The following is a 25,655-nucleotide window of genomic DNA, read 5'->3' on the forward strand; positions in this document are numbered from 1 at the left end:
TAGTCCCTGAGAGTAGCTTTTAGTCATCCATGCAGGGTATAATCGAGCAGTACAATCTATAGAGGATCTTCCATAAGATGGTCAATCAAGGACAAATTACTCACTATTTATCTGTTTCAGTTTCCAAAATGGCGCACTTTATATAAGAGGCAGCCATCTGCTAAGCAAATGAACCATATACAACTTTCTGCAAGTCAGGATGTGCATGGTAGATGGGCTCCAGGCCCAGCCTGAATCAAATGGGTCTTGTAAGCAATCAGCTGATGGTATATCATATAAACAATCACTATCAGTTTTATGATAAGCTTAAATCTGCAATGTGAAAAGGATCCGAGTCATGTACCATATTGGCAACCAGAGTGATAGACAGCCACAAGACAAACACAGAAGGATACTACGCTCAAAGCCTGGACCTGTTCAATTAGAAATCTTCACAACTTCATTGGTATGATAGACATTAAATCAAGCTTCCATGATAGAACAGAAAATACAACCATCTTGATAGTTCACTGCTTCCAATGAATTCTTCTACCAAAGAACTTCATCACAAATGGAAAATGAAACAAAATTGTTCAGAACAAGCAGATTGAACCCCTCCCCCCACCTCCATCAGTTCTCATCAGCAAATGGTACATGCAAAATGTTCTCAATTGATCAAAACTGATCATCACCAATAGAATAATATCCAAGAGGAGAGACCAGCAATTGCAACAAGGCCGAAACTGTAGGTATCATTGCCTCCTCCCTCGTCCTTTCTTAGATGTTTGTGTTTCTGCTGGTTCTTTCCCCGATGCTTCAGTTGTATCAGCTGCAAACATCCAGGCAATGGAACATCACATTCAAGCTCATAAAGCCCTCACATAACCAAGTGAGATAAAAATGGCTAATGCCAGATAAATTTAAAGTTTCTTCAGAGAAGGCATTATAAATTGTATGTACCATCAGGACCGCGAGCCATTAGGGTAAAAAAGATATTGTTCAGCTTCTCCATCTTTTTAGCATCTTGTGCCTGGTCTGTCTTATATTTAAGGCACTGCAGCAAATAAAGTTAAATTGCATGTATAAAAAGATGAGAATTTAATTGTAAAAACTAAATGATGCATGATGTATGGGATAATGAATGTGGCTGTTGATTTTTCAGATGTTCAAGTATGAACAAAGTGTAACAGGGACACTTATAAAAGGGAAACACACCCACGTCGGTGTCAGTGCAACACTTGGGCACGGCTTCTGCAGTGTCGCCAATATGAGACTATAGGAAGCCCCTTCAAAAATTCCAAGCCAATATGAGACTGAGGGATATATCTACGTTACTATTTATAAACAACGAATGCATCTTATAAATATTTATAAACAATAAACAGGATTAGATTATTGTTGTGGTTGGTTGCAAAATAGTTTAAAATATTTCTTAAGATAAAATAAGATTGCAGGTGTGTAGATTGCATGTAGGTTGGATCTACTCGGGTCAAATGAGTTTACTGGACCCAAAAGTGATACTACAAATCTAACATAGGTCCAAACTATAATGAACCAAGTTGACAGTAGGGACTTTATTTGAACTTATTTAGAATCAAAGAGCTTAGTTCAAACCTATATGGGACTTTAACTGATTCTATTTAAACTGATGCAATAATCAAATGTGTCAAGGTTGGGTCAAAAGCTACGTGGATCCACAATGATCCATATTAGAAACATGAGTTGGATATGGTTCATTACACGGTTGCCAGACTAGAAAGCGGAAACAGGAAACGATATGCGAAGTGGAAGCGAGAAGCGAGGAAAAGAAAAGAAATATAAGAATTGAATGGGAATCAAAATGAAACACAAATAAAAACTAAAATAAAAGTGACAAATATTAAATTTCATGTTTTTTTAGTGTAAGAATTAAATTTTTAACAAAATCTAAAAATGATGACTACCAACTTAGAAAAAACATGGAAGTGAGTGAGAAGAGAGAAAATGCAAAAAACAAGAAAAGTTAAGAAAACATATAAGAAGAATAGATGAAGCGTGTAGAAAGTATACGAGAAGTGTGGAGATTCGAGGTTCTCATCAAGTTTCGGAAGCGAGGAGTATCGCGCTTTCTAAGCGAGTTTCCCACCTATCTAAGAAGCTTGTGGTAACTCTGGTTCAATCCATGAATCCTAGTAGATAGAAGTCAATCTTAAATCTGTGTCTAGCCATACTAGTTTTTACTATTGGATCCTTATTCAATAAACTTGAGCTGAATTTGTGATGATAGTACAATTTAAACAAAAAATATAAATATAAACACAAAAAACAATTCCAATATTCACATAAACAAAGGTATCTCAGCTTATTTTTTGTGTATTGTAATTAAGAAATAACCAGTTCATCCAAAAGATGTTAAGATATGTGCATTCATATATATTCATATATTTATATATAAATATATAAACCTATGTAAACTGAAATACCCATCAAGGGTATTTCGGTCCTTTCACTAGATAGGCATCAGCCCATTAGGCCATGGATTTTTGTATTTTTATTTTTTCACTTTTTTACTTTTTCATTTTTTTGTCTTTTGTGATTGGGACAGCTCCATATAGCTATTGGAGCTGCCCCAACAGTCATAAATATGACCGTGACGCAGCCCCAACATCCATATGGGGCTGCCCCATATGTATCCTCATGTATTATAAATAGGTCCCTCTAGACCTTGTGTCTTCATCTCTTTAGAGAGTGTCTATGCAATATCAAATTTGTTAGACCCTTGTGTGGGTGGTTTGAGGATTCAATCAAGTATTCTACATTGAAAGTGTGTTCTTGCATGTGTTGGATTCAATCCATTTCATTACAAAAGACAATTGTATTGTTTAAATAGACACTAAAAAATTAAATACATCCAAACACTACCTAAGAGACTCTGCTTGTGTAAACAAAAGCCACATGCAAGCAAATATGAGACAAAAGAAATTCCACCAAAGGTAGCAGCAGTTTCACCCTATTTGATGTAGCTGCTAAAACACCAACTCAAAGTTCAAAACATGGACACAAGCAACCATAAATTTGTTAAGATATATATATATATATATATATATATATATTAACACTCTCCCTCAAACTTACGGGAAAATAACTGAAAGTTTGCTAATGAAAAAAATAAATCGAAGATCAGGAAGAGCTTTGGTGAAGAAAACTGCCAACTAGTACTCTAATGTGACATACGACAATGCAATAATTTCTCTTAGATATTCATCAAGTACATAATGACAATCCATCTCGATATGTTTAGTTCGCTCATGAAAGGTGTGGTTGCTTGCGATGTAAATTGCACTCTTATTGTCGCAACACATCATCGAATGAGTGAAGATGATTATTTTCATATCATTAAGAAGACTTTGAAGCCACACAAGCTTCATAGTTGTAGTCATTGCACGATATTCAGCTTCAATTGAGGATAATGATACTTTATATTGTTTCTTGTATCTCCATGAAATCATATCAACAACAACAACAACAACAACTACGCCTTCATCCCAAAACAATTGGGGTCAGCGATATGAACCAAAAAAGAAATTCATTTTGGGTCTTCCACATGAATCCTTTTCCTCCAATCATTTCTATCCAACGCCATGTCCTCGGTGAGGTTCAAAGCATTCATATCCTTTCCTATCATCTCCATCCAAGTCTTCCTAGGCCTACCCCGACCTCTTTTAACTAATATATTTTCCCATTTCTCCAACCTTCTAACTGGAGCATCATTAGGCCTTCGCCGAATATATCCAAACCACCGTAAACGATTCTCTCGCATCTTATTTTCAATGGGTGCAACACCTACCTTCTTACGTATCTCTTCGTTCTGAATCTTATCTTTTATTGTATTTCCACACATCCATCTAAGGATCCGCATCTCAGCTACACTCATTTTTTGAATATGATGTCTCTTGGCAGCCCAACATTCCGTACCATATAGTAAAGCGGGTCTAATAGTCGTCCTATAAAACTTTCCCTTCAACCGCAATGGCATTCTACGATCGCACAGCACTCCAGTAGCACTTTTCCATTTCATCCACCCAACCTTTATCCTATGATTTACATCTCCATCAATTTCTCCATACTTTTGAATGATGGATCCCAAATATTTGAAATAATCATTCACCGGTATATCTTGCTCACCAAGCTTCACTACACTCCCATCACTACTTCGTTGCTTACTAAACCGACATTCCATATATTCAGTCTTACTCTTACTCAACTTAAAACCTCTAGCTTCCAATGTCTGTCTCCATAATTCTAACTTAGCATTAACCCCAGCTCTAGACTCATCAATCAAAACAATATCATCAGCAAACAACATACACCACGGTACATTTTCTTGAATTGATCTCGTAAGCTCATCCATCACTATCGCAAATAGGAAAGGGCTTAAAGCAGATCCTTGATGTAACCCAACCGTTATCGGAAAATTGGTTGTCACCCCTCCACAAGTGCGGACATTGGTTACTACTCCTTCATACATATCTTTAATTATACTAATGTACTTGAGAGAAACACCTTTCTTCATCATTGTCCACCAGAGAACGTCCCTAGGTACTCTATCGTATGCCTTCTCTAAATCAATAAAAACCATATGCAAATCTTTGTTCCTCTCTCTATATCTTTCAATAAGTTGTCTAAGAAGATGTATAGCTTCCATAGTTGATCTTCCAGGCATAAAACCAAATTGATTCTCCGATATCATGACAACCTTCCTCAACCTAGACTCAATCACCCTCTCCCAAAGTTTCATAGTATGACTCATGAGTTTTATACCACGATAGTTTGTGCAATCTTGTATATCACCCTTATTCTTATATAAAGGCACCAAAGTACTCTTCCTCCACTCATTAGGCATCTTATTTGTTCGCCAAATCAAGTTAAAAAGATTTGTCAACCATTCTAAACCTTTCTCTCCCAAGCATTTCCAAGCCTCGATAGGTATACCATCTGGGCCAACTGCCCTTCTTGATTTCATTTTCTTCAAAGCCTCTGCAATTTCTTTCTTTTGAATCTTGCGCATGAAGTCACGATTTATCTCATGAAAAGGAATGGAGAAGTCTCCAAGATCTTGAGCATGACTATCATTAAATAGCTTATCAAAATAATCTTTCCATCTCTCCTTAATCTCCTCATCTTTGACTAAAACCCTTTGCGTTTCATCTTTGATACATCTAACCATACCCAAATCCTTCGATTTCTTATCTCTCATCTTTGCAAGCCTATAAATATCCTTCTCGCCTTCTTTGGTATCCAACTTGTCATAAACCTCCTTATATACCTTAGCCCTCGCGTTTCGAACTTTTTTAGCTTCCTTCTTTGCTATCATATACTTCTCCAAATTCTCATTATCACGACTCTTACTTAGATTTCTATAACACTCTCTTTTAACCTTAATAGCTAATTTGACATCCTCGTTCCACCATGATGTATCCTTACCTAGTGGTGCACCGCCTTTAGACTCACCCAATACCTCCTTAGCTACTTTTCTCATACCACCCGCTATCTTATTCCACATTGATTCTGAATCCTCCTCGAGACACCAATCAACTTCCTTAACTACCTGCTCTACAAACATTCCTTGTTTAGCTCCTTTCAGAGCCCACCACTTAATTCTAGGATCTATCCTATGTCTATCCCTTTTGCGGCATTGTCTAATTCTAAGATCTAAAATTAAGACTCTATGTTGTGTAGCTACACTTTCTCCTGGTATAACCTTACAATCGATGCAACAACCCCTATCTCTCTTTCTAAGTAGGAAAAAATCTATCTGACTCGTATTAACCCCACTTTTAAATGTTACTAGGTGAGACTCCCTCTTCCTAAACCAAGTGTTTGCTAAGATCATATCATAGGACAAACAAAAATCTAAAATCCTTTCTCCACTTTCATTTCTTTCTCCTATACCATAGCCTCCATGGATATTCTCAAATCCATCCCTACTAATGCCTACATGTCCATTAAGGTCACCGCCGATGAAAAGCTTTTCTCCATAAGATGTCTCTTGTACTACTCCATCTAAATCTTCCCAAAATTGATGCTTAATGGAATCATCTAAACCTACTTGAGGTGCATAAACACTAATAATATTAATAATATCCGTACCTAATACTAATTTAATAAGTAAAATTCTATCACCCTTCCTACGGACCTCAACTACATTATCTATAAACTGACGACTCATAGCAATCCCTACTCCATTCCTATTCCTATTTATTCCTGTATACCAAATCTTATATCCCCAAGGTTCTATCACTTTAGCTTTCTCACCTACCCATTTGGTCTCTTGAAGACATAAAATATCAATCTTTCTCCTACACATAACATCTACTAACTCTACCAACTTACCAGTTAAAGACCCTATGTTCCAAGTGGCTAACCTAATTTTATGGTCTTGGACTAACTTCTTTACCCCCACCCGTCCAACAAAGTGAGGGAACCCTTGCCTATTTGACACCACACCCGGGCGCCGGTGTGACGCGTCGCTTCTGGGCGACGACCTAGCAACCCTTGCACATTTATCACTGCCTCCGGGCCTAGAGAGTACAGCGCGTCGCTCAGTAGGGAACGCCCCAACGAAATTCTCATATTGGTTCATTTTCATAGGATATGACAAAGTTTTTATGCTGGCTGTCACAGGCCTACCGCAACCCTCCTCCTTTATCCGGGCTTGGGACCGGCAGTGTATAACTACACAGGCGGAGTTTCCATGAAATCATATCATTACCTAAAAATACACAAAAACCGGTAGTTGAGACTCTATCATCTGGATTTACACCCCAATCGACATCAATATAAGCATGTAAATCAAATGAAGAAGATAAGGATATAAAAAAACACCTTGGTTATAGTATTCTTGATGTATCTGACAATTCTCAAGACAACACTCATGTGTGCAGTGATAGGAGCATGCTAAAAATGACTGATGGAGTGAACCGCATGAGCTATATCTGGTCGACTGATGGATAAGTATGTGAATGACCCAACAAGTTGACAGTAAGGAGTAGGATCTTCGAGTAGAGTCTCATCTTTCAATCTCAATTTTGTATTAATTATTTTTAGGGTTTCTATCTTTTTATCATCTGAAATACCAGACTTATTATAAATGTTAGCAACAAGTTTCATTTGAGAAATAATGTACCCTCTTGGAGAGTACGCAACTTCAATACCTAAGAAGTATCTCAAGAAACCTAAATCAGACATATCAAAGTTTTATTTTAAAATATTGTTAATATCATTTATTCCTTGTTTATCACTTTCAGTGATAATCATATCATCTACACAAAGTAGAAGAATAACAACTATAGAACTTGTACTTTTAACAAAAAGAGCAGTGTCAGTATAACAAGAATGAAAACCCAGATAAGTTATTACATTACTAAATTTATCATGCCAAGGTTTTTGAGCTTATTTTAGACCATATAAAGTCTTTTTAAGTTTAAGAATTTTACCTTTTTCAATACAAAATTTCAGCGGAGGATCCATGTAAACCTCTTGTTTAATTAACCATTTAGAAAAACATTTTTCACATCTAGTTAGTAGATGGGTCATTTTTTAATAGATGCAACGGCTATGAGAGTCCTAACGCTGGTCATTCTAGCTACCGGGATGAATATTTCTTCATAGTCAATAACATACTCTTGAGAGTACCCTTTGGCCACTAACCTAGCTTTGTATCGCTCAAGAGACCCATCACTCTTAGTTTTAACCTTAAAACCCCATCTACATCCTATACATTTTTTTATGGGTAATAAAGTTATTTTCCATCCATTGAGGAAAATTTTTGGCCTCGTTATAATGTGATGGTTCATGATAGGAATGCAATGCAATTAAACATGATCTATATTTTGGTGTTAATGTGTCATAAGGTATAAACTTATTTGGTGGGTTGGAGATACGATTGAATCTCCTAAAAGAGGCTTCCTCTAATGTTGAATTTTGAGAATATTTTTCTAAAGCATTTAGAGGATTCCTTTGTTCATGTCGGGTATAAGTTTGCATAGGTTTATCAATAATATAATTATTTATAGGTGATTCTTCATGGACATTATCATCACCATTTTCATTGATATTTAAGGGATTATCCCCTATGTCATCCAAAGAATGATCACAAGAATTTAACTCTTCTAGTGGCAAGAGGTCAAATAAAAATGTATAATCAACTTCATTATTTTCTTTGGTCTTCTCAAAACCATTTTCATTTTCCAAAAATGTTACATCTTTAGAAATATATAGTTTGTTACTCTTAGGATCAAAACATCTATATCCATTTTTGTTCTCTCTATACCCATGAATATACATTCAATGGCTTTTGGAAACAATTTATCTCCTTTATGGAAAAGTATAAAACACTTACAACCAAAGATCCGCAATCAATTGAAGTCGGGTGTTCTTTCAAATAATTTTCATGAGGAGATATGTTTTGCTAGGATGATGGGACCATTATATTTATCAAATAAGTTGATGTTAGAGCGGCCTCGACCCAAAACCTTTTTGGAATGTCTTTAAAAATAAGTAATGTCCTGGTAGATTCTAAAATGTGTCTATGTTTTTTTTCGGTTATTTCATTTTGTTGAAGAGTTCTAGGACATGATTTTTAGTGACAAATTCCATTTAATTCTAAATAATTTTGAAATTCATTTGATAAGTATTCACCACTCGAATCAGATATAAGAATAGAGATGTTGCTTTGAAATTGATTTTTGACAATCATATGAAATTTTTTAAAGAAAGAGAAGACATCGGATTTAAAATTAAAAAAGTATATCCATACATATCTAGTGAAATCATCAATAAAGGTAACATAATATGAATATCCTCCTTTTGATATGACGAGAGAAGGTCCCCAAACATCCAAATGCACTAATTCAAAAGGTCTCTTAGAGACAAAGGTTCTATTTGCAAAGGGAGTGCAATTCATCTTTCCAAAAATACAATCTTTGCAAACTAATTTTTTTTTATTGCAAATTTTTTCCCCAAAGGAAAAAAGAAACATATTTAAGAAGCTTGGATGCCCAAGCCGTTTATGCCAAGTTTTAATATCTTAATCTTTGACATAATTACAAAAAGAGTTTAGAGGAAGGTTTAGATAATTCATATAGTAGAGATCTTCCTTCTTATGGCCTTGTCTAATCTGCTTCTCGGGCCGGAGATCTTGTATGGAGCAACCCTTACATAAGAAGGAGATTCCACATCCATGATCGAAAATTTGTGAGACGGAAAGAAGATTTAAACTTAGTTGAGAAACAACTCTTACTTTTGGCAAAAAAATAAATTAGAGGAATTTAAAGTTCCAACACTTTTAATTTGTAAAGATGTTCCATCGACAGTTGAAACATAGGATGCTTTTGAATTAGTGCATAAGTCGAATAAACCATTCTCAAAAGGTGTCATATGAAAGGAGACCCCTGAATTAAGAATCCAAGAAGACATACCTGGAGGAGAAAATGAGGCTATTGTGGCACCCGATGTGGATGAAGATTTGAGTAGCATTTGAAGTGCCTCCGATAATTAAGCAAGAGAAAGAATCTTTTCCTTTAATTGGTTCTTTATTCCTTGGTGTGGTTTCTTCAACGGAAGCAACTTTGTTCTTTGGGTTTTCATATAACATGGGACAATTAAGTCGTATATGACCCGGTTCATGGCAATAATGGCAAATAACCTTCTTGTAGCCTCCATTATAGTTATTTTGCCTCCCAAAGTGTGAAGATTTGTATGTTTTGACATGATTGTCGGGCTTGGACACAACTAACACTTCATCTCATCTTTTTATCATACCAAAACGAGTCTTCTCTTGGAATATTTTGGCAACAGCATCTTCCAAAGGAAGAGGTTTAAATCAATGAAGGAAAGACAATCTAACTTGTTCATATTCAGAACTAAGCCTATGTAAAAATTGAAAAAAAGTGTTCTCTTTTTATTTGCTCTCTTCTTAGTTCAACATCTTCACTAGCAACCCACTTGGGTTCAAGAAGAGATAGTCCATCCCATAAGTGACTAAGAGTGCTAAATAATCACAGACACTAATGTCCCCTTGTTTAATGGTACATATTTTTTCTTCAAGAAAGAATTGTCTTGCAAGGTCTTTTTGTGTATAAATACCTTTCATGAAAAATCATGCCTCGTTTGCCTTGTAAAATTTAGCTATATTGGCACATATCTTGAGCTCAACATTATTCATAAACCATGCAAGGATCTTGGCACGTTTACTCTCCTAATCTTTTATCTTGGATTGATGATCCTTAATAGCTTTTATGTGAGCATTTCCTTCAAGAGCTATTTCTTGACCTCCTTCCATCTTGGTGAGTTTGAGTTGAGGTTTTGTAATAGAGACCATCACATATCCTCAAAGCTTCTTGCCTTTGAGGTTGTTCTCCATGGCAGATGCCCACATCATATAGTTGGTACCATTTAACTTGAAGGAGAAATCAATCTTTTGCTCATTCTCCATTGTGACTTAAAGAGAAGAAGGACAAAGAGTATGGAAGAGATCCTCCACTTAAATTGAGTCAAGAACTTGATTCCCAAATCACGATCTTTCAATGGTCACTTTTTAAGAAACCAAAAGCACAACTTTGCTCTGATACCATGTAATGAAGTATGCGAAATTACAAGTGTAAGATGCAAAAGCATCAACCAAGTCCAATGGTGGACAAATACAAAGGCACAATAAGCACATAAGCAAGAAGTCCAAAAAGCCTCAAAAGGCAATGCCAACAAGTAAAGAATAAATATTATTTAAGGAGGCTTATAAAATACATGAAGAGAACAAAGGGAAACATCCTCTATTTATACACAATAAAGAGAGAGAGGGGGAGACCATTGGGAGCTCCCCTTATAGAGTCATTAGAGAGCTCCCAACGGTCATATTTATGATTGTTGGGGCCCCAACGACTCCATGAGTGGGGCCCCAAATGGTATTAACAAAAAGAAAATAAAAAGGCAAAAATTACATTAAAAAGAAATACAAAAACTAAACTAAGAAAATAGTTGTTTCTAGAAAACAACTATGAGTACATGTGAAAAGACAAAAATGCCCCTATCGAGCAAACTAGAACAAAATGGATTATATATATATATGTATATATATATAAACAAAATTCAGCATTACCATTCCATTCCAATACCCACTTTTCGAAAGAACGAAAAAATAAATTCAAGTCAATCGAGTCAACCTTTTTGCATATCGATTTTAAGAAAGAAAAAGGAAGCCCTTCCTACAACTACCGAACATCTTAAAAGCATAAGGGTACCAACTGCAAAAAATTGGATGTGTGATAACTTTTTCTTAATCAACATTGTTGTCATGTTAGTTGAGAATGTAATTAAAAATTTGTATGGGCATTTGCGTAGAGTTTTCATAAAAAAGGAAGTGTTACATGGCAGATTGCAAGTTTTTGACAAATTAATTACCATTCATAATTGCTCTCTCTCTCCCCAAAACATTTTTTTCTTCCTTTTTAAGGGCTATAAAATGAAAATGTTTTATAATGCTTTAAATTTATCAATATATTTATGATTCCATTATTTTTTTCAATCTTAATAAACGTATACGATGTAAAACTTTTCTTACTATTTGAGTTATCTTTTAGGACCCAGCTATTAAAATATATGTATACTATATATATTATTTCTCTTTTATCTTTTGTAATGCCCACTAGGGGTGATTTAGTCTTTTCCTTCCATGTAAAATACGCATGTCCATTAGGGTTGTTTTTTAGTTTCTTTTTTATTTTTCCTATTTTTTGTTTTTATTATTTAGTTAAACAATATAAAAGGACCCACATTAGAACCGTTGGAGACTCCACGACTCTATGGGAGCCCCTTTGGGTCCCATTTTTTGTATAAATAGGGGTGAATACCCCTTCGATTCTTAATACTTTTTCAAGCATTTTTTAATACATTGTTACTTATATTTTTAGTTCTCTCTTCTCACTTTGTGTGTGTTTGGTGTTTGCCCTTTATGGCACATTGTATTTGGTTCATTAGTGACATCTTGCTTATGTATTTGTGCCTTCTTATAGTCACTTTGTGACATTGTTTTTGGCACTTGTATTTTATTACATGGTACCAGAGCCCCTTAGGTGTTTGAACACTCTTGGGACTTCTTCCTTTTGTATTTGAGTGTGATTAAGCTTCACACTCTTGTTCTTCTTCAACTCTTCTGCAATGGCCAACAAAGATGCAAGATTAATCTCTTATTCAAATTGAATGGGACCAACTATAGAATGTGGACAGTCGCTATGGAAAGCAACTTCAAAGGTAAGAAACTTTGAGGATATGTAATAGGCACAGTTCTGAAACCACACTTAAAGCTCACCAAGAAATAAGGGAATGAAGAAAAAGCCTTAGGTGATAAAGAAAAAACCAAAGCTATTGAAGAATACCAATCCAAAGTTGAAGATTGGGAAGTGAGCATGCCAAAATATTGGCATGGTTCATAAATAATGTGGAGCTCAAGATTTGTGCTAATCTAGCAAAAATTAAAAAGGCAAATGAAGCTTGGTCCTTCATGAAAGGTATGTATACTCAAAAGGATCTTGCTAGGCATTTCTTTTTACAAGAAAAAGTAGAAGAACCAAGCAAGAAGATATGAGTATTAAAGGCTATTATAGTACTTTATTTCATCGATGGGATGAGTTTGCTCTCCTTGAACCTCAATAGGAAGGAAGTGCTATTGTCATAAGGCAAGAACAAATGGAGAGAAAGATTTCTTCAATTTATTCATGGGCTTCATCCTAAATTTGAACAAGAGGATCCCCTCTTCATAGGGCTTCTACTCCTCTTAGTGAAGTTCATGTCGATTTATGCCAAGAAGAAACTTGCTTGGCTCTTAAAAAATACTTTAATGATGTTCATATGGTATCTAAACAGGAAAATAACATGAAGACATATAAACCTCCTCACTTTTGAAAAAATAACAATGGTGGAGGAAGAAAAATTGTTTATCATCATTGTAATGTACCGGGACATCTTAGACCCAATTGTCCTAAGCTTAAAAAAAAGGCGGCTTCCGTTGGAGATAGTCCAAGCAATTCAAATAAAGAATCAAGAGATGAAAACATAAAGGACTCTACTGCTCAACTTACGGAAACTCTCCAATAATTCAAGAGAAACAACTTTTTCACACCTTCCACCTCTGATGTCGTAGTCTCATCAACTCTCGGTATGTCCTTTTGGATCCTTGATTTAGGTGTCTCCTTTCATATGATTCTAAATGCATCTATTTTATCCAAACCAAGCTTTAATTCTTTTAAATCATTCTTTTGCACGGCCAATGGAACATCATTAGATGTCAAAAGAATGAAAATCCTTGAATTTTGAGCAAAGACAAAGAATTTTATGTTCCAAAAATTAGAATCATTCTAAAACTTAACTTAAATATTTTCTTCGTTTCTCAAATAACCGATTTTGGATGTAGTGTTTTTTTTTACCTACCAATTGCTATGTGCAAGATCTCTAGTCCGAGAAGTAGATTGAGCAAGGCCATAGAAGAGGATACCTATATTATATGGATTTTTTGTCCCTATCATCCAAATCATTTTGTAATTATGTTCAATCTAAAGATATTGTCACCTGGCACAATAGGCTTGGTCATTCTAGTATCTCTAAGTTGTATCTTTTTCCTTTATTTAAAAAATTTGTAATGAAAAAGAATTTACATGCACCGATTGTATTCTTGAAAAAATGCATTTTCTTCTTTATCCACATAGCAATTTTATTTCTAAGACACCATTTGAATTAGTACATTCGGATGTATGAGAACCGGCACCCGTTATGTCTAAAGGAGGATATTCATGTTTTGTTGTGTTTATTGATTATTTCACTAGATACACTTGGGTTTACTTTATTAAAAACAAATTCGATGTTTTTTCACTTTTAAAGAATTTCATATCCTTATTCAAAATCAATTTCAAAACAATATAACAATTTTTAAATCTGATTCCAGAGGAGAATATATGTCAAATGGATTTCAAAACTACCTTAAACAAAATGGCATTATTCATCAAGGATCTTGTCTTAAAACTCTCCAACAAAATGGCCTTTTGCCGAAATAAAACATAGGTATCTTATTGAAATAACAAGAACTCTTCTTATTTCTAAAAATGTTTCAAAGAACTTTTGGGTCGAAGACACACTTTCCGTAATTTATTTTATAAATAGGATGCCATCATCATCCTTAAAAAATGTTTCCCCCTTTGAAAATTATTCAAAATATCTTCGAGCTTCAAAAGATAAAGAAATTTTAGTTGTAAATGCTTTGTTTTTTTTTAAGGACAAGATAAACTTTCACCAAAAGCTTTTGAACGTGCTTTTATTGGCTATGGTGAAAATCAAAAGGGATATCGGGGTTATGATGTTAAAAATAACAAACTTTATATTTCAAGAAATGTGACTTCTTGAAGAACAAAATGGATTTGAATCTCAAAAACCCAAGAAAGATGTTGATTATTCTTTTCTCTTTAACTCATTACCTAGAAATGAGTCTAAAGATTCTAATGATACTATTTGTGATAATGTTTGTAATGACAATTCTCATCAAAATGATGATTTGCTTCGTCAAAATAATGATTCTCCTAACAAGAATCCCAATAATTTCCACGTGTATACTCGGCAAGAGAGAAATGAACATAAAAATGCTTTTGACATGTACCCACAAAACTTTTCCTTAGAAGAGCAAGTAGAAGAATCCCTACCTAGGCGGTCTTCTAGAAGTAGTAGACCTTAAAAATCTATCATATGAATCCTTTTCCCTAAATTATAGAATTTGTCTAATGAAGATCCACTTCTATCATGAGTCTTCTAACTTTAAAGAAGCCAAGCAACATCCACATTGGATTGATGCTATGAAACTTGAATTAGAAGCACTCAACAAAGCTAACACGTGGACAATTGTATGTCTCTTTTTAGGAAAAAAGGCTATTGGATGTAGATGGGTTTATAAAGTCAAAACTAAGAGTGATGGGTCATTAGAAAGATACAAAGGTAGGTTAGTTGCTAAAGGGTTATTAATATATATATATATATATATATATATTTTGTATATATATATTTTGTATATATATATATATATATATTGTCTTGTTTGTCGTATAGGGCATTTTCATATTTTCACATAGTTGTTTTCTAGAAACAAACTATTTTTCTAGTTTAGTTTTTATATTTATTTCAATGTAATTTTTATTTTTTAATTTTTTTCTTTATATCATTGGGGCCCCCACTTATGGAGTTGTTGGGGCCCCAACGGTCATAAATATGACCGTTGGGAGCTCCCAACGACTCTATAAGGGAGCTCCCAATGGTCTCCCCTCTTCTCATTTGTTGTGTATAAATAGGGGATGTTTCCCTTTGTTCTAATGTAGCTTTTCAAGCCTTCTTTAATAAAATTTTCATTCTTTACTTGTTGGCATTGTCTTTTAAGGCTTTTTGCTTGTATCCTCATTGTGCTTTTATATTTGTCCATTATTGGACTTAGTTGATGCCTTTGCATCTTTGACTTGTAATTCTGCATACTTTATTACATGGTATCAGAGCAAGGTTGTGCTCTTTGAAGGTGACTATTGAAAAGTCGTGATTCGGGAATCAAAGCTTTTGCTGCAATTTAAGTGGACGATATCTTTCATACTCTTTGTTCTTCTTTTCTAAGTCTTAATGGAGAATGAGCAAAAAATTGATCTCTCTTTCAAGTTGAATGGTACCAACTACATGATGTGAGCATCCGCCATAGAGAATAACCTCAAAAGCTTTGGGGATACGCGATGGGCTACATTCCGAAACCATAACTCAAACTCACCAAAATGAAAGGGCGACAAGAAAAAGCTCTAGAAGAAAATGCTCGTACAAAAGCTATTGAGAATCACTACTCCAAGATAGGAGATTGGAAAAGTAAACATGTCAAGATCCTCGCATGGTTCATGAACAATATTAAACTCAAGATATATGCCAACATAGTCAAATTTCGCAAGGCAAATGAGGCATAGTTTTTTATGAAAGGTATGTATACACAAAAAGATCTTGCAAAACAATTTTTTCTCCAAGAAAAAATTTGTATCATTAAACAAAGGGATATGAGTGTCTTTGATTACTTTAGCACTTTTAGTCCCTTATGGGATAAACTATCTCTTTTTGAACCCAAGTAGGTTGCTAGTAAAGATACTGAACTAAAAATAGAGCAAATAAAAAAAATTACTTTTTCCAATTTTTACATGGGCTTAAGCCTGAATATAAACAAGTAAGATATTCCCTCTATAGATCTAAGCCTCTTCCTCTAGAGGATGCAGTTGCCGAAATATGCCAAGAGGAAACTTGCCTTGGTATGATAAAAAGAGGAGACGAAGTGTTATTCGTATCCAAGCCTAGCAATCATGTGAAAACTTACAAGCCTCCACACTTTGAGAGGCAAAATAACTATAATGGAGGATACAAGAAGGTCATTTGTCATCATTGCCATGAACCGGGTCATATACAGCCTAATTGTCTCGAGTTATATGAAGACTCAAAGAACAAAGTTGCTTTCGTTGAAGAAACAACACCAAGGAATGAAGAACCAATTAAAGGAAAAGATTTCTTTTCACTTGCTCAATTATCGAAAGCACTTCAAATGCTACTCAAATGTTCATCCACATCGGGTGTCGCAATAGGCTCATCTTCCCCTTCAGGTATGTCTTCTTGGATCCTTGATTCAGGAACCTCTTTTCATATGACACCTCTTGAGAATGGTTTATCTGACTTATGCACTAATTCAAAAACCTCTTATGTTTCAACTACCGATGGAACATCTTTGCAAATTAAAAATGTTGAAACTTTAATTCCTCTAAAAACTTTTTTGTGTCAAAAGGGTTGTTCCACAACTAAGTTTGAATCTTCTTTCCGTTTCACAAATTTTTTATCATGAATGTGAAATCTATTTCTTATCTAAGGGTTGCTCCGTGCAGGATCTCCGGTCCGAGAAGCTGAATGGGCAAGGCCATAGGAAGGGAGATCTCTACTACATGAACTATCTAAGCCTTCCTCTAAACTCATTTTGTAATTATGTCCAAGATAAAGATAATGAAACTTGGCATAAACGACTTGAGCATCCAAGCTTCTCTAAGATGTATCTTCTTCTCTTTGGAAAAAATTTTGCAATAAGAAAAATTTAGTTTGCAAAGATTATATCTTTGAAAAAATGAAATTCACTACCTTTCCAAATAGAACCTGTCTCAAAGAGACCTTTTGAATTAGTGCATTTGAATGTTTGGGGACCTTCTCCCATCATATCGAAAGGAGGATATTTATATTATGTTACCTTTATTGATGATTCCACTAGGTATGTATGGATATACTTTCTTAATTTTAAATCCGATGTCTTATTCTTTAAAAAATTTCATATGATTGTCAAAATTCAATTTTCAAGCATCATCTTTGTTCTTAGATCCGATTCGGGTGGTGAATACTTATCAAAAGAATTTCAAAATTATTTAGAATTAAACAGAATTTGTCACCAAAAATCATGTCCTAGAACTCTCCAACAAGATGGATTAGCCGAAAGAAAATAGACACTAGGACACTACTTATTTCTAAAGACATTCCAAAAAGTTTTTGGGCCAAGGTCGCTCTAACATCAACTTATTTGATAAATAGAATGGTATCATCATCTTTGCAAAACATATCCCCTTATGAAAAATTATTTGAAAGAACACTAGACTTCAATTGATTGCAGATCTTTGGTTGTAAGTGTTTTGTGCTTTTCCACAAAAGAAATAAATTGTCTCCAAAAGCCATCGAATGTATATTCATAGGTTATAGAGAGAACTAAAAATGATATAGATGTTTTGATCCTAACTTTTTTGGAAAATGAAAACGGTTTTGAGAAGACGAAAGAAAACAATAAAGTTGATTATATATTTTTATTTGACCTCTTGCCACTAAAAGAGTTGAATTCTTGTGATGATTCTTTGGATGACATAGGGGATAATTGTAATGAAATATGCGGAAAAACTAAGAGTGCATTAAGCACTTACAACATTCACTAATGAACAAACAAAAGGGCTAACACCCAAACCCACAAGAGACAACACAACATAAAAATATAAATGTCTCTTATTGAAAAAGAGAGAGAGCTCTCAAGAGTGAAGAATACAAGAGGGGTTCACCCTTATATATACACAAATGAAGGAGAGGGGGGATGGCCATAAGGCCTTAAAAGGAGAGCCACCTAGGGGCTCCCCATGTAGTCGTTGGGAGCCCCCAACGGTCACATTTGTGACCGTTGGGGGCCCCATCGACTCCATGGTGGGGCCCCTTTTGTGTGAGCAAAAAACATAAAAATAAAAAATATAAATTACAAAAAAGAAAAGGGAAAATAAAAGAAGAATAACAAGTACCCCTATCAGGTACTTGTGAAATGACTAAAATACCCCTATCGGGTATTTTAGACAATTACATATATATATATATATATATAAACATATATATATATGAATTACATGTATTTTAACACCCTCCCTCAAGCTTTACGGGGATATAACCGAAAGCTTGTTAAGGAGAAACAAAAAACGAGGAGCAGCAAGGGCCTTAGTGAAGAAGTCTGTCAACTGGTACTCAAATGTGACGTAAGGTAGGGTTATGGTTCCTCTTAGGTATTCATCACGTACGTAATGGCAGTCCATCTCAATATGCTTAGTACGCTCATGGAAGGTGTGATTGCTTGCAATATAGATTGCGCTTTTGTTGTCACAACACATCTTCGAAGGAGTGGAGATGACAATGCCCATATCACTGAGGAGACTTCTTAGCCACACAAGTTCCATGGTTGTAGTGGTCATAGCACGATATTCCGCTTCCGTTGAGGACAAGAATACTTTGTGTTGCTTCTTGCATCTCCAAGAAATCATAGAGTCACCTAAGAAAACACAAAATCCCGTAGTTGAGACCCGGTCATTGGGATTTCCTCCCCAATCAGCATCAGTATAAGCAATTAAATCAAGTGACGAGGCAGAGGAAAGAAAAACTCCCTTAGTTATGGTGTTTTTGATATATCTGACGATCCTTAAGACTGCACTCATGTGCACGGTTGTAGGAGCATGTTGAAACTGACTGACAGAGTGGACGGCATGAGCTATGTCTGGCCGAGTGATGGATAAGTAGGTTAGAGACCCAACAAGTTACCGGTAGGGAGTAGGATCCTCGAGAGGTGTTTCATCTTCCAACCTTAATTTTGCATTGATGACTTCTGAGGTTTCTGTCTTCTTATCATCGGAGATACCAGATTTGGAACAGATGTTAGCAGCAAGTTTCATCTGAGAGAGAATGTACCCTCGAGGAGAGTACGCTACTTCAATCCCTAAAAAATATCTTAAGAAACCAAGGTCAGACATGTCAAAAATTTCTTTCAAAACCTTCTTAATATCATTAATGCCTTGCTCATCACTTCCAGTGATGATCATATCATCAACATAAAGTAGTAAAATAACTACTGAAGACCCTGCACTTTTCACAAACAAAGCAGTGTCAGTATAACATGAACGAAAATTCAAACTTATCATTACATTACTAAATTTATCGTGCCAAGCCTTTGGGGCTTGTTTTAAACCATATAATGCCTTCTTAAGTTTGAGAATTTTATCTTTACCAATACACACTCCTGGTGGAGGATCCATATAAACTTCTTCATTTAATTCGTCATTTAGTAAAGCTTTCTTAACATCTAGTTGATAGATAGGCCATTTTTTGACTGATGCCACGGCGATAAGAGTCCTAACACTGGTCATCCTAGCTACGGGTGCAAAAGTTTCTTCATAATCTATACCATATTCCTGAGCATATCCTTTTGCTACTAATCGGGCTTTATAGCGTTCTAATGAACCATCACTTTTAGTTTTAATTTTGAAGACCCATCTATATCCAATCGATCTCTTTCCAGTGGGTAATGAAGTTATTTCCCAAGTTTTTGCCTTTTCAAGGGCACTAAGTTCTAAGTCCATGGCTTCAACCCATTGGGGAATGTTTTTGGCTTCATTATAATGTGAAGGTTCATGAAATGAGTGTAATGCAATTAGACATGCTCTATATCTTGGAGTTAGGGACTCATAGGAAACAAACCTATTAGGAGGATTGGAGATTCGGCCGGATATCCTTAAAGAAGTTTCTTCTATGTTGGACCCTTGAGAGTATTTTTCTAAGGCGCTCATTTGAGCTTGTTGACCACGCCTAACATAGGTTTGGATTGGTCTATCACTTTCATCTTCAATATTGTCAAGAGGAACATCCTCTAGGTCATTCAACGACTCATTAGAGATTTCCTCTTCTTGAGGAGTCTCATCTTCTTGGGAAAGAAGATCAAATAAGAAAGCATATTCACTTTCGTCAATATCTTTAGTTTTCATAAAACCATTTTCATTTTCCAAAAATGTTACATCTTTGGATACATAGAGTTTGTTATTTTTCAAGTCAAAACATCTAAAACCCTTTTGATTTTCTCCATATCTTAAGAAAACACATTCAATAGCTTTAGGAGATAATTTGTCTCTTTTATGAGTAAGGACAAAACATTTACACCCGAAAATTCAAATAGTTTTTCATATGGAGATGTATTTTGTAAGGATGAAGATATCATTCTATTTATCAAGTAAGTTGAGGTTAAGGCTGCTTCGGCCCAAAAACTTTTTGGAATTTCTTTGGAAATAAGGAGTGTCCTAGTGGTTTCCATGATGTGTCTATGCTTTCTTTCGGCTAAACCATTTTGTTGAGGAGTCCTAGGACACGATCTTTGATGACAAATTCCATTTATTTCTAAATAATTTTGAAATTCATTTGATAGATATTCTCCACCTGAATCGGATCTAAGAGTAGAGATATTACTTGAAAATTGATTTTTGACTATCATATGAAATTTTTTGAAGAAGTCAAAGACTTCGGATTTTAAATTGAGAAAGTAGATCCACACATATCTAGTGTAGTCATCAATGAAAGTAACGTAATAGGAGTATCCTCCTTTAGACATGACCGGGGAAGGACCCCAAACGTCAGAATGGACTAACTCAAAAAGTCTTTTGGACACAAAGGTTCGATTTGGAAACGCGGTGGATTTCATTTTGCCAAAAATACAACTCTTGCAAACAAAATGTTTCTCATTAAAAAATTTCTTTCCAAATGGAAAGTACATTTTTGAGAAACTTGGATGTCTAAGTCTTTGATGCCAAATTTCAATATTTTTATCTTGGATATGGTTACAAAAAGAGTTGGTGGGAAGTTTCAAGTTGCTCATATAATAGAGATCTCCCCTCCTGTGGCCTTGCCCAATCTGCTTCCCGGACCGGAGATCCTGTATAGAGCAATCCGTAGTTGAGAAGGAGATTTCACATTCATGATCACATATTTGAGCAACAGAAAGGAGATTTAAATTAAGTTGAGGTACTACTCTCACGTTTGGCACAAAGAAATCTTTAGAAAATTTAAGGTTCCAAAACTTTTTACTTGTAAAGATGTACCATCAACGGTTGAAACATAGGAGTTTTTAGAGTTATTACACAAATCGGAAAGCTCATTTTCAAGAGGAGTCATATGAAAGGAAGCTCCAGAATCAAGGATCCAAGAAGACATACCGGGAGGAGAGGAAGAAGCTATGGCGGCACCCGAGGTTGATGGAATCTTGAGTAGAGTTTGTAGTGCTTCCGATAGTTGGGCAAGAGAAAAAGACTTCTTCCCTTTGATAGTTTCCTCCTTCTTTTGAGTAGCTTCTTCAACGGAGGCAACCTTGTTTTTAGGTGCTTCATTCAACTTAGGGCAATTAGGTCTTATGTGACCTGGTTCTTGGCAATGATGGCAAATGGCTTTTCTATAGTTGCCATTACAATTATTTTGCCTTCCAAAGTGTGGAGGCTTATAGGTTTTTACATGATTGTCGGGTTTAGATACGGCCAAAACATCATCTCCTCCTTTAATCATGCCAAGACGAGTTTCTTCTTGACATATTTCGGCTATGGCATCTTCCAAGGGAAGAGGCTTAGATCTATGAAGAAGGGAAGATCTAACTTGTTCATATTCGGGCCTAAGCCCGTGTAGAAATTGGAAAAAGTGTTCTTTTTCCATTTGTTCTCTTTTTAGTTCCACATCCACACTAGAAACCCACTTTGGTTCTAGTAAAGATAACTCATCCCATAAGGGTCCAAGAGTGCTATAGTAGTCTCTTACACTCATTTCTCCTTGCTTGATAGTCCGGATTTTTTCTTGAAAAAAGAATTGACGAGCAAGGTCTTTTGAGTAAACATACCTTTCATAAAGAACCATGCTTCATTAGCCATCCGAAACTTAGCAATGTTGGCGCAAATTTTGAACTCCACATTGTTCACGAACCAAGCAAGAATCTTCGCATGCTTACTTTCCCAATCTTCCACTTTAGATTGGTGATCTTTAATGGCCTTCATGCGAGCATTTCCTTCAAGAGCTTTCTCTTGATCACCATTCATCTTAGTGAGTTGGAGTTGTGGTTCCGGAATGGTGCCCATGCCATATCCCCAAAGTTTTTTACCTTTGAGGTTGTTCTCCATGGCGGCGGCCCACATCATGTAGTTGGAGCCATTGAGCTTGAAGGAGAGATCAATCTTTTGTTCCCCTTCCATTTAATCACTCACAAGAGAACAAACGAAGAGAGATACAAAAACCAATAATATAACTACTCAACTAGCTATATTAAGAAGAAGAGCATACACAAGGCTCTGATACCATGTAATGAAATATGCGGAAAAACTAAGAGTGCATTAAGCACTTACAACATTCACTAATGAACAAACAAAAGGGCTAACACCCAAACCCACAAGAGACAACACAACATAAAAATATAAATGTCTCTTATTGAAAAAGAGAGAGAGAGCTCTCAAGAGTGAAGAATACAAGAGGGGTTCACCCCTATATATACACAAATGAAGGAGAGGGGGGATGGCCATAAGGCCTTAAAAGGAGAGCCACCTAGGGGCTCCCCATGTAGTCGTTGGGAGCCCCCAACGGTCACAAATGTGACCGTTGGGGGCCCCATCGACTCCATGGTGGGGCCCCTTTTGTGTGAGCAAAAAACAAAAAAATAAAAAATATAAATTACAAAAAAGAAAAGGGAAAATAAAAGAAGAATAACAAGTACCCCTATCGGGTACTTGTGAAATGACTAAAATACCCCTATCGGGTATTTTAGACAATTATATATATATAAACATATATATATATGAATTACATGTATTTTAACAATAATCCCTTAAATATCAACGAAAATAGTGATGGTAATGTGCATGAAGAATCACCTATAAATAATGATATTATTGATAAACATATGCAAACTTATACCCGACGTGAACAAAGGAATCCTCTAAATCCTTTAGAAAAATATTCTCAAAATTCACCTTTAGAGGAAACCTCCTTTAAGAGATTCAATCGTATCTCCAACCCACCAAATAGGTTTGTATCTTATGACACATTAACACCAAAATATAGGTCATGTCAAATTGCATTGCATTCCTATCACAAACCATCACATTATAATGAAGCCAAAAATTTTCCTCAATGGGTTGAAGCTATGAATATAGAACTTAGTGCTCTTAAAAAAGCTAAAACATGAAAAATAACTTAATTACCCATAGGAAAACAATTTATAGGATGTAGATGGGTTTTTAAGGTTAAAATCAGGAGTGATGGGTCTCTAGAACGTTACAAAGCTAAGCCAGTGGCCAAAAGATACTCTCAAGAGTATGGTATTGACTATGAAGAAACATTCGCCCTAGTAGCTCGAATGACTAGTGTTAGGACCCTTATAGCCATTGTATCTATTAAAAAATGGCTCATCTATCAACTACATGTGAAAAATGTTTTTGTAAATGGTGAATTAAATGAAGAAGTTTACATGGATCTTCCGTCGGTGTTTTGTATTGAAAAAGGTAAAATTCTTAAACTTAAAAAAGCTTTAAATGGTCTAAAACAAACTCTAAAAACTTGGCATGATAAATTTAGTAATGTAATGACACATATGGGTTTTCATTCATGTTAACCTGACACTACTCTTTTTGTTAAAAGTATAGGTTCTATGGTTGTTATTCTTCTACTTTACGTAGATAATATGATTATCACTGAAAGTGACAAATAAGGAATCAGTGATATTAAAAATATTTTAAAAAAAAACTTTTATATGTCTAATTTAAGTTTCTTAATATACTTCTTAGGTATTGAAGTTGCGTACTCTCCCTGAGGGTACATCCTTTCTCAAATAAAACTCGCTGCAGATATTTGTATTAAATCTGGTATTTCAAATGATAAGAAGATAGAAACCCCAAAAGCAATTAATGTTAAATTGAAGTTGGAAGATGGAACTCTACTCAAAGATCCTACTCCTTACCGCCAACTTGTTGGGTCACTCACATACTTATCTATCACTCGGCCAAACATAGCTCATGCATTTCATTCTATCCGTCAGTTTCAACATGCTCCTACCACTATGCACTTGAGTGTTGTCTTGAGAATTGTCAGATACATCAAGAATATTATAACCAAACGGTTTTTTCTATCCTCATCTTATTCATTTGATTTATATGTCTATATTAATGTTGATTAGGGTGGAAATCCCAATGATAGAGTCTCAACTACAGGTTTTTGTGTGTTTTTAAGTAACTCTATGATCTCATGGAGATACAAGCAGCAGCATAAAGTATTTTTATCCTTAACTGAAGTCGAATATCATGCAATGGCTACTACAACCATGGAGCTTGTATGGCTTCGAAGTCTTCCCAGTGATATGGGCATAATCATCTTCACTCTTTCGAAGACGTGTTGCGACAATAAGAGTGCAATTTACATCACAAGCAACAACACCTTCCAAGAGCGTACTAAACATACTGAGATGACTGTCATTATGTACGTGATGAATATCTGAGAGGAACTATTACATTGTCGTATGTTACATCAGAGTACCAGTTGGCAGATTTCTTCACCAAAGCTCTTCCTGCTCCTCACTTTATTTTTCTTAGCAAACTTTCGGTTATTTCCCCATAAATTTGAAGGGGGTGTATATATATATATATATATATATATATATATATATATATATATATATATATATATATATATATATATATATATTGTCTAGTTTGCCCTATAGAGGCATTTTTGTCTTTTCACATATCTAAAAACAACTATTTTTCTAGTTTAGTTTTTATATTTATTTCAATGTAATTTTTACTTTTTTTATATATCATTAGGACCCCCACACATGGAGTCGTTGGGAGCTCCCAATCGTCTCCCCTCTCCTCATTTGTTGTGTATAAATAGGGGATGTTCTCCATTGTTCTAACGTAGCTTTTTAAGCCATCTTTAATAAGATTTTCATTCTTTACTTGTTGTCATTGCCTTTTAAGGCCTTTTGTATTGTCTCATTGTGGACTTCTTGTTTGTATGCTTATTGTGCTTTTGTATTTGTCCATTATTGGACTTAGTTGATGTTTTTGCATCTTTGACTTGTAATTTTTGCATAATTTATTACAAGGGTATGCATAAGAATATGAAATTGATTATAAGAAAACCTTTGCTTCGGTTGTTAGGATGACTAGTGTAAGAACTTTAATAGCCTTAGCATCTATTAAACAATGGTTTATCTACCAATTAGACGTCAAAAATAACTTTTTAAATAGGGACCT

General features: G+C 35.1%; 1 protein-coding gene across 1 annotated transcript in view; it reads right to left on the bottom strand.

Annotated features, from left to right (window-relative positions):
- Positions 1-448: 448 nt before the first annotated feature.
- The window catches only part of LOC149831537 (signal recognition particle 9 kDa protein-like), a 30,551-nt gene continuing 5,344 nt past the window's right edge, over positions 449-25,655 (bottom strand). The window contains exons 3-4 of the mRNA XM_090012116.1: positions 940-1,033; positions 449-808 (exon numbers count right to left, since the gene is read on the bottom strand). Of these exons, the coding sequence (XP_089868242.1) occupies positions 732-808; positions 940-1,033 (171 nt within the window). The 3' untranslated portion in view covers positions 449-731. The remainder of the gene's footprint in view (positions 809-939; positions 1,034-25,655) is intronic.

This window comes from Nuphar pumila, chromosome 7, assembly GCF_984573655.1.
Source record: "Nuphar pumila chromosome 7, dmNupPumi1.hap1.1, whole genome shotgun sequence".
NCBI lineage: Eukaryota > Viridiplantae > Streptophyta > Magnoliopsida > Nymphaeales > Nymphaeaceae > Nuphar > Nuphar pumila.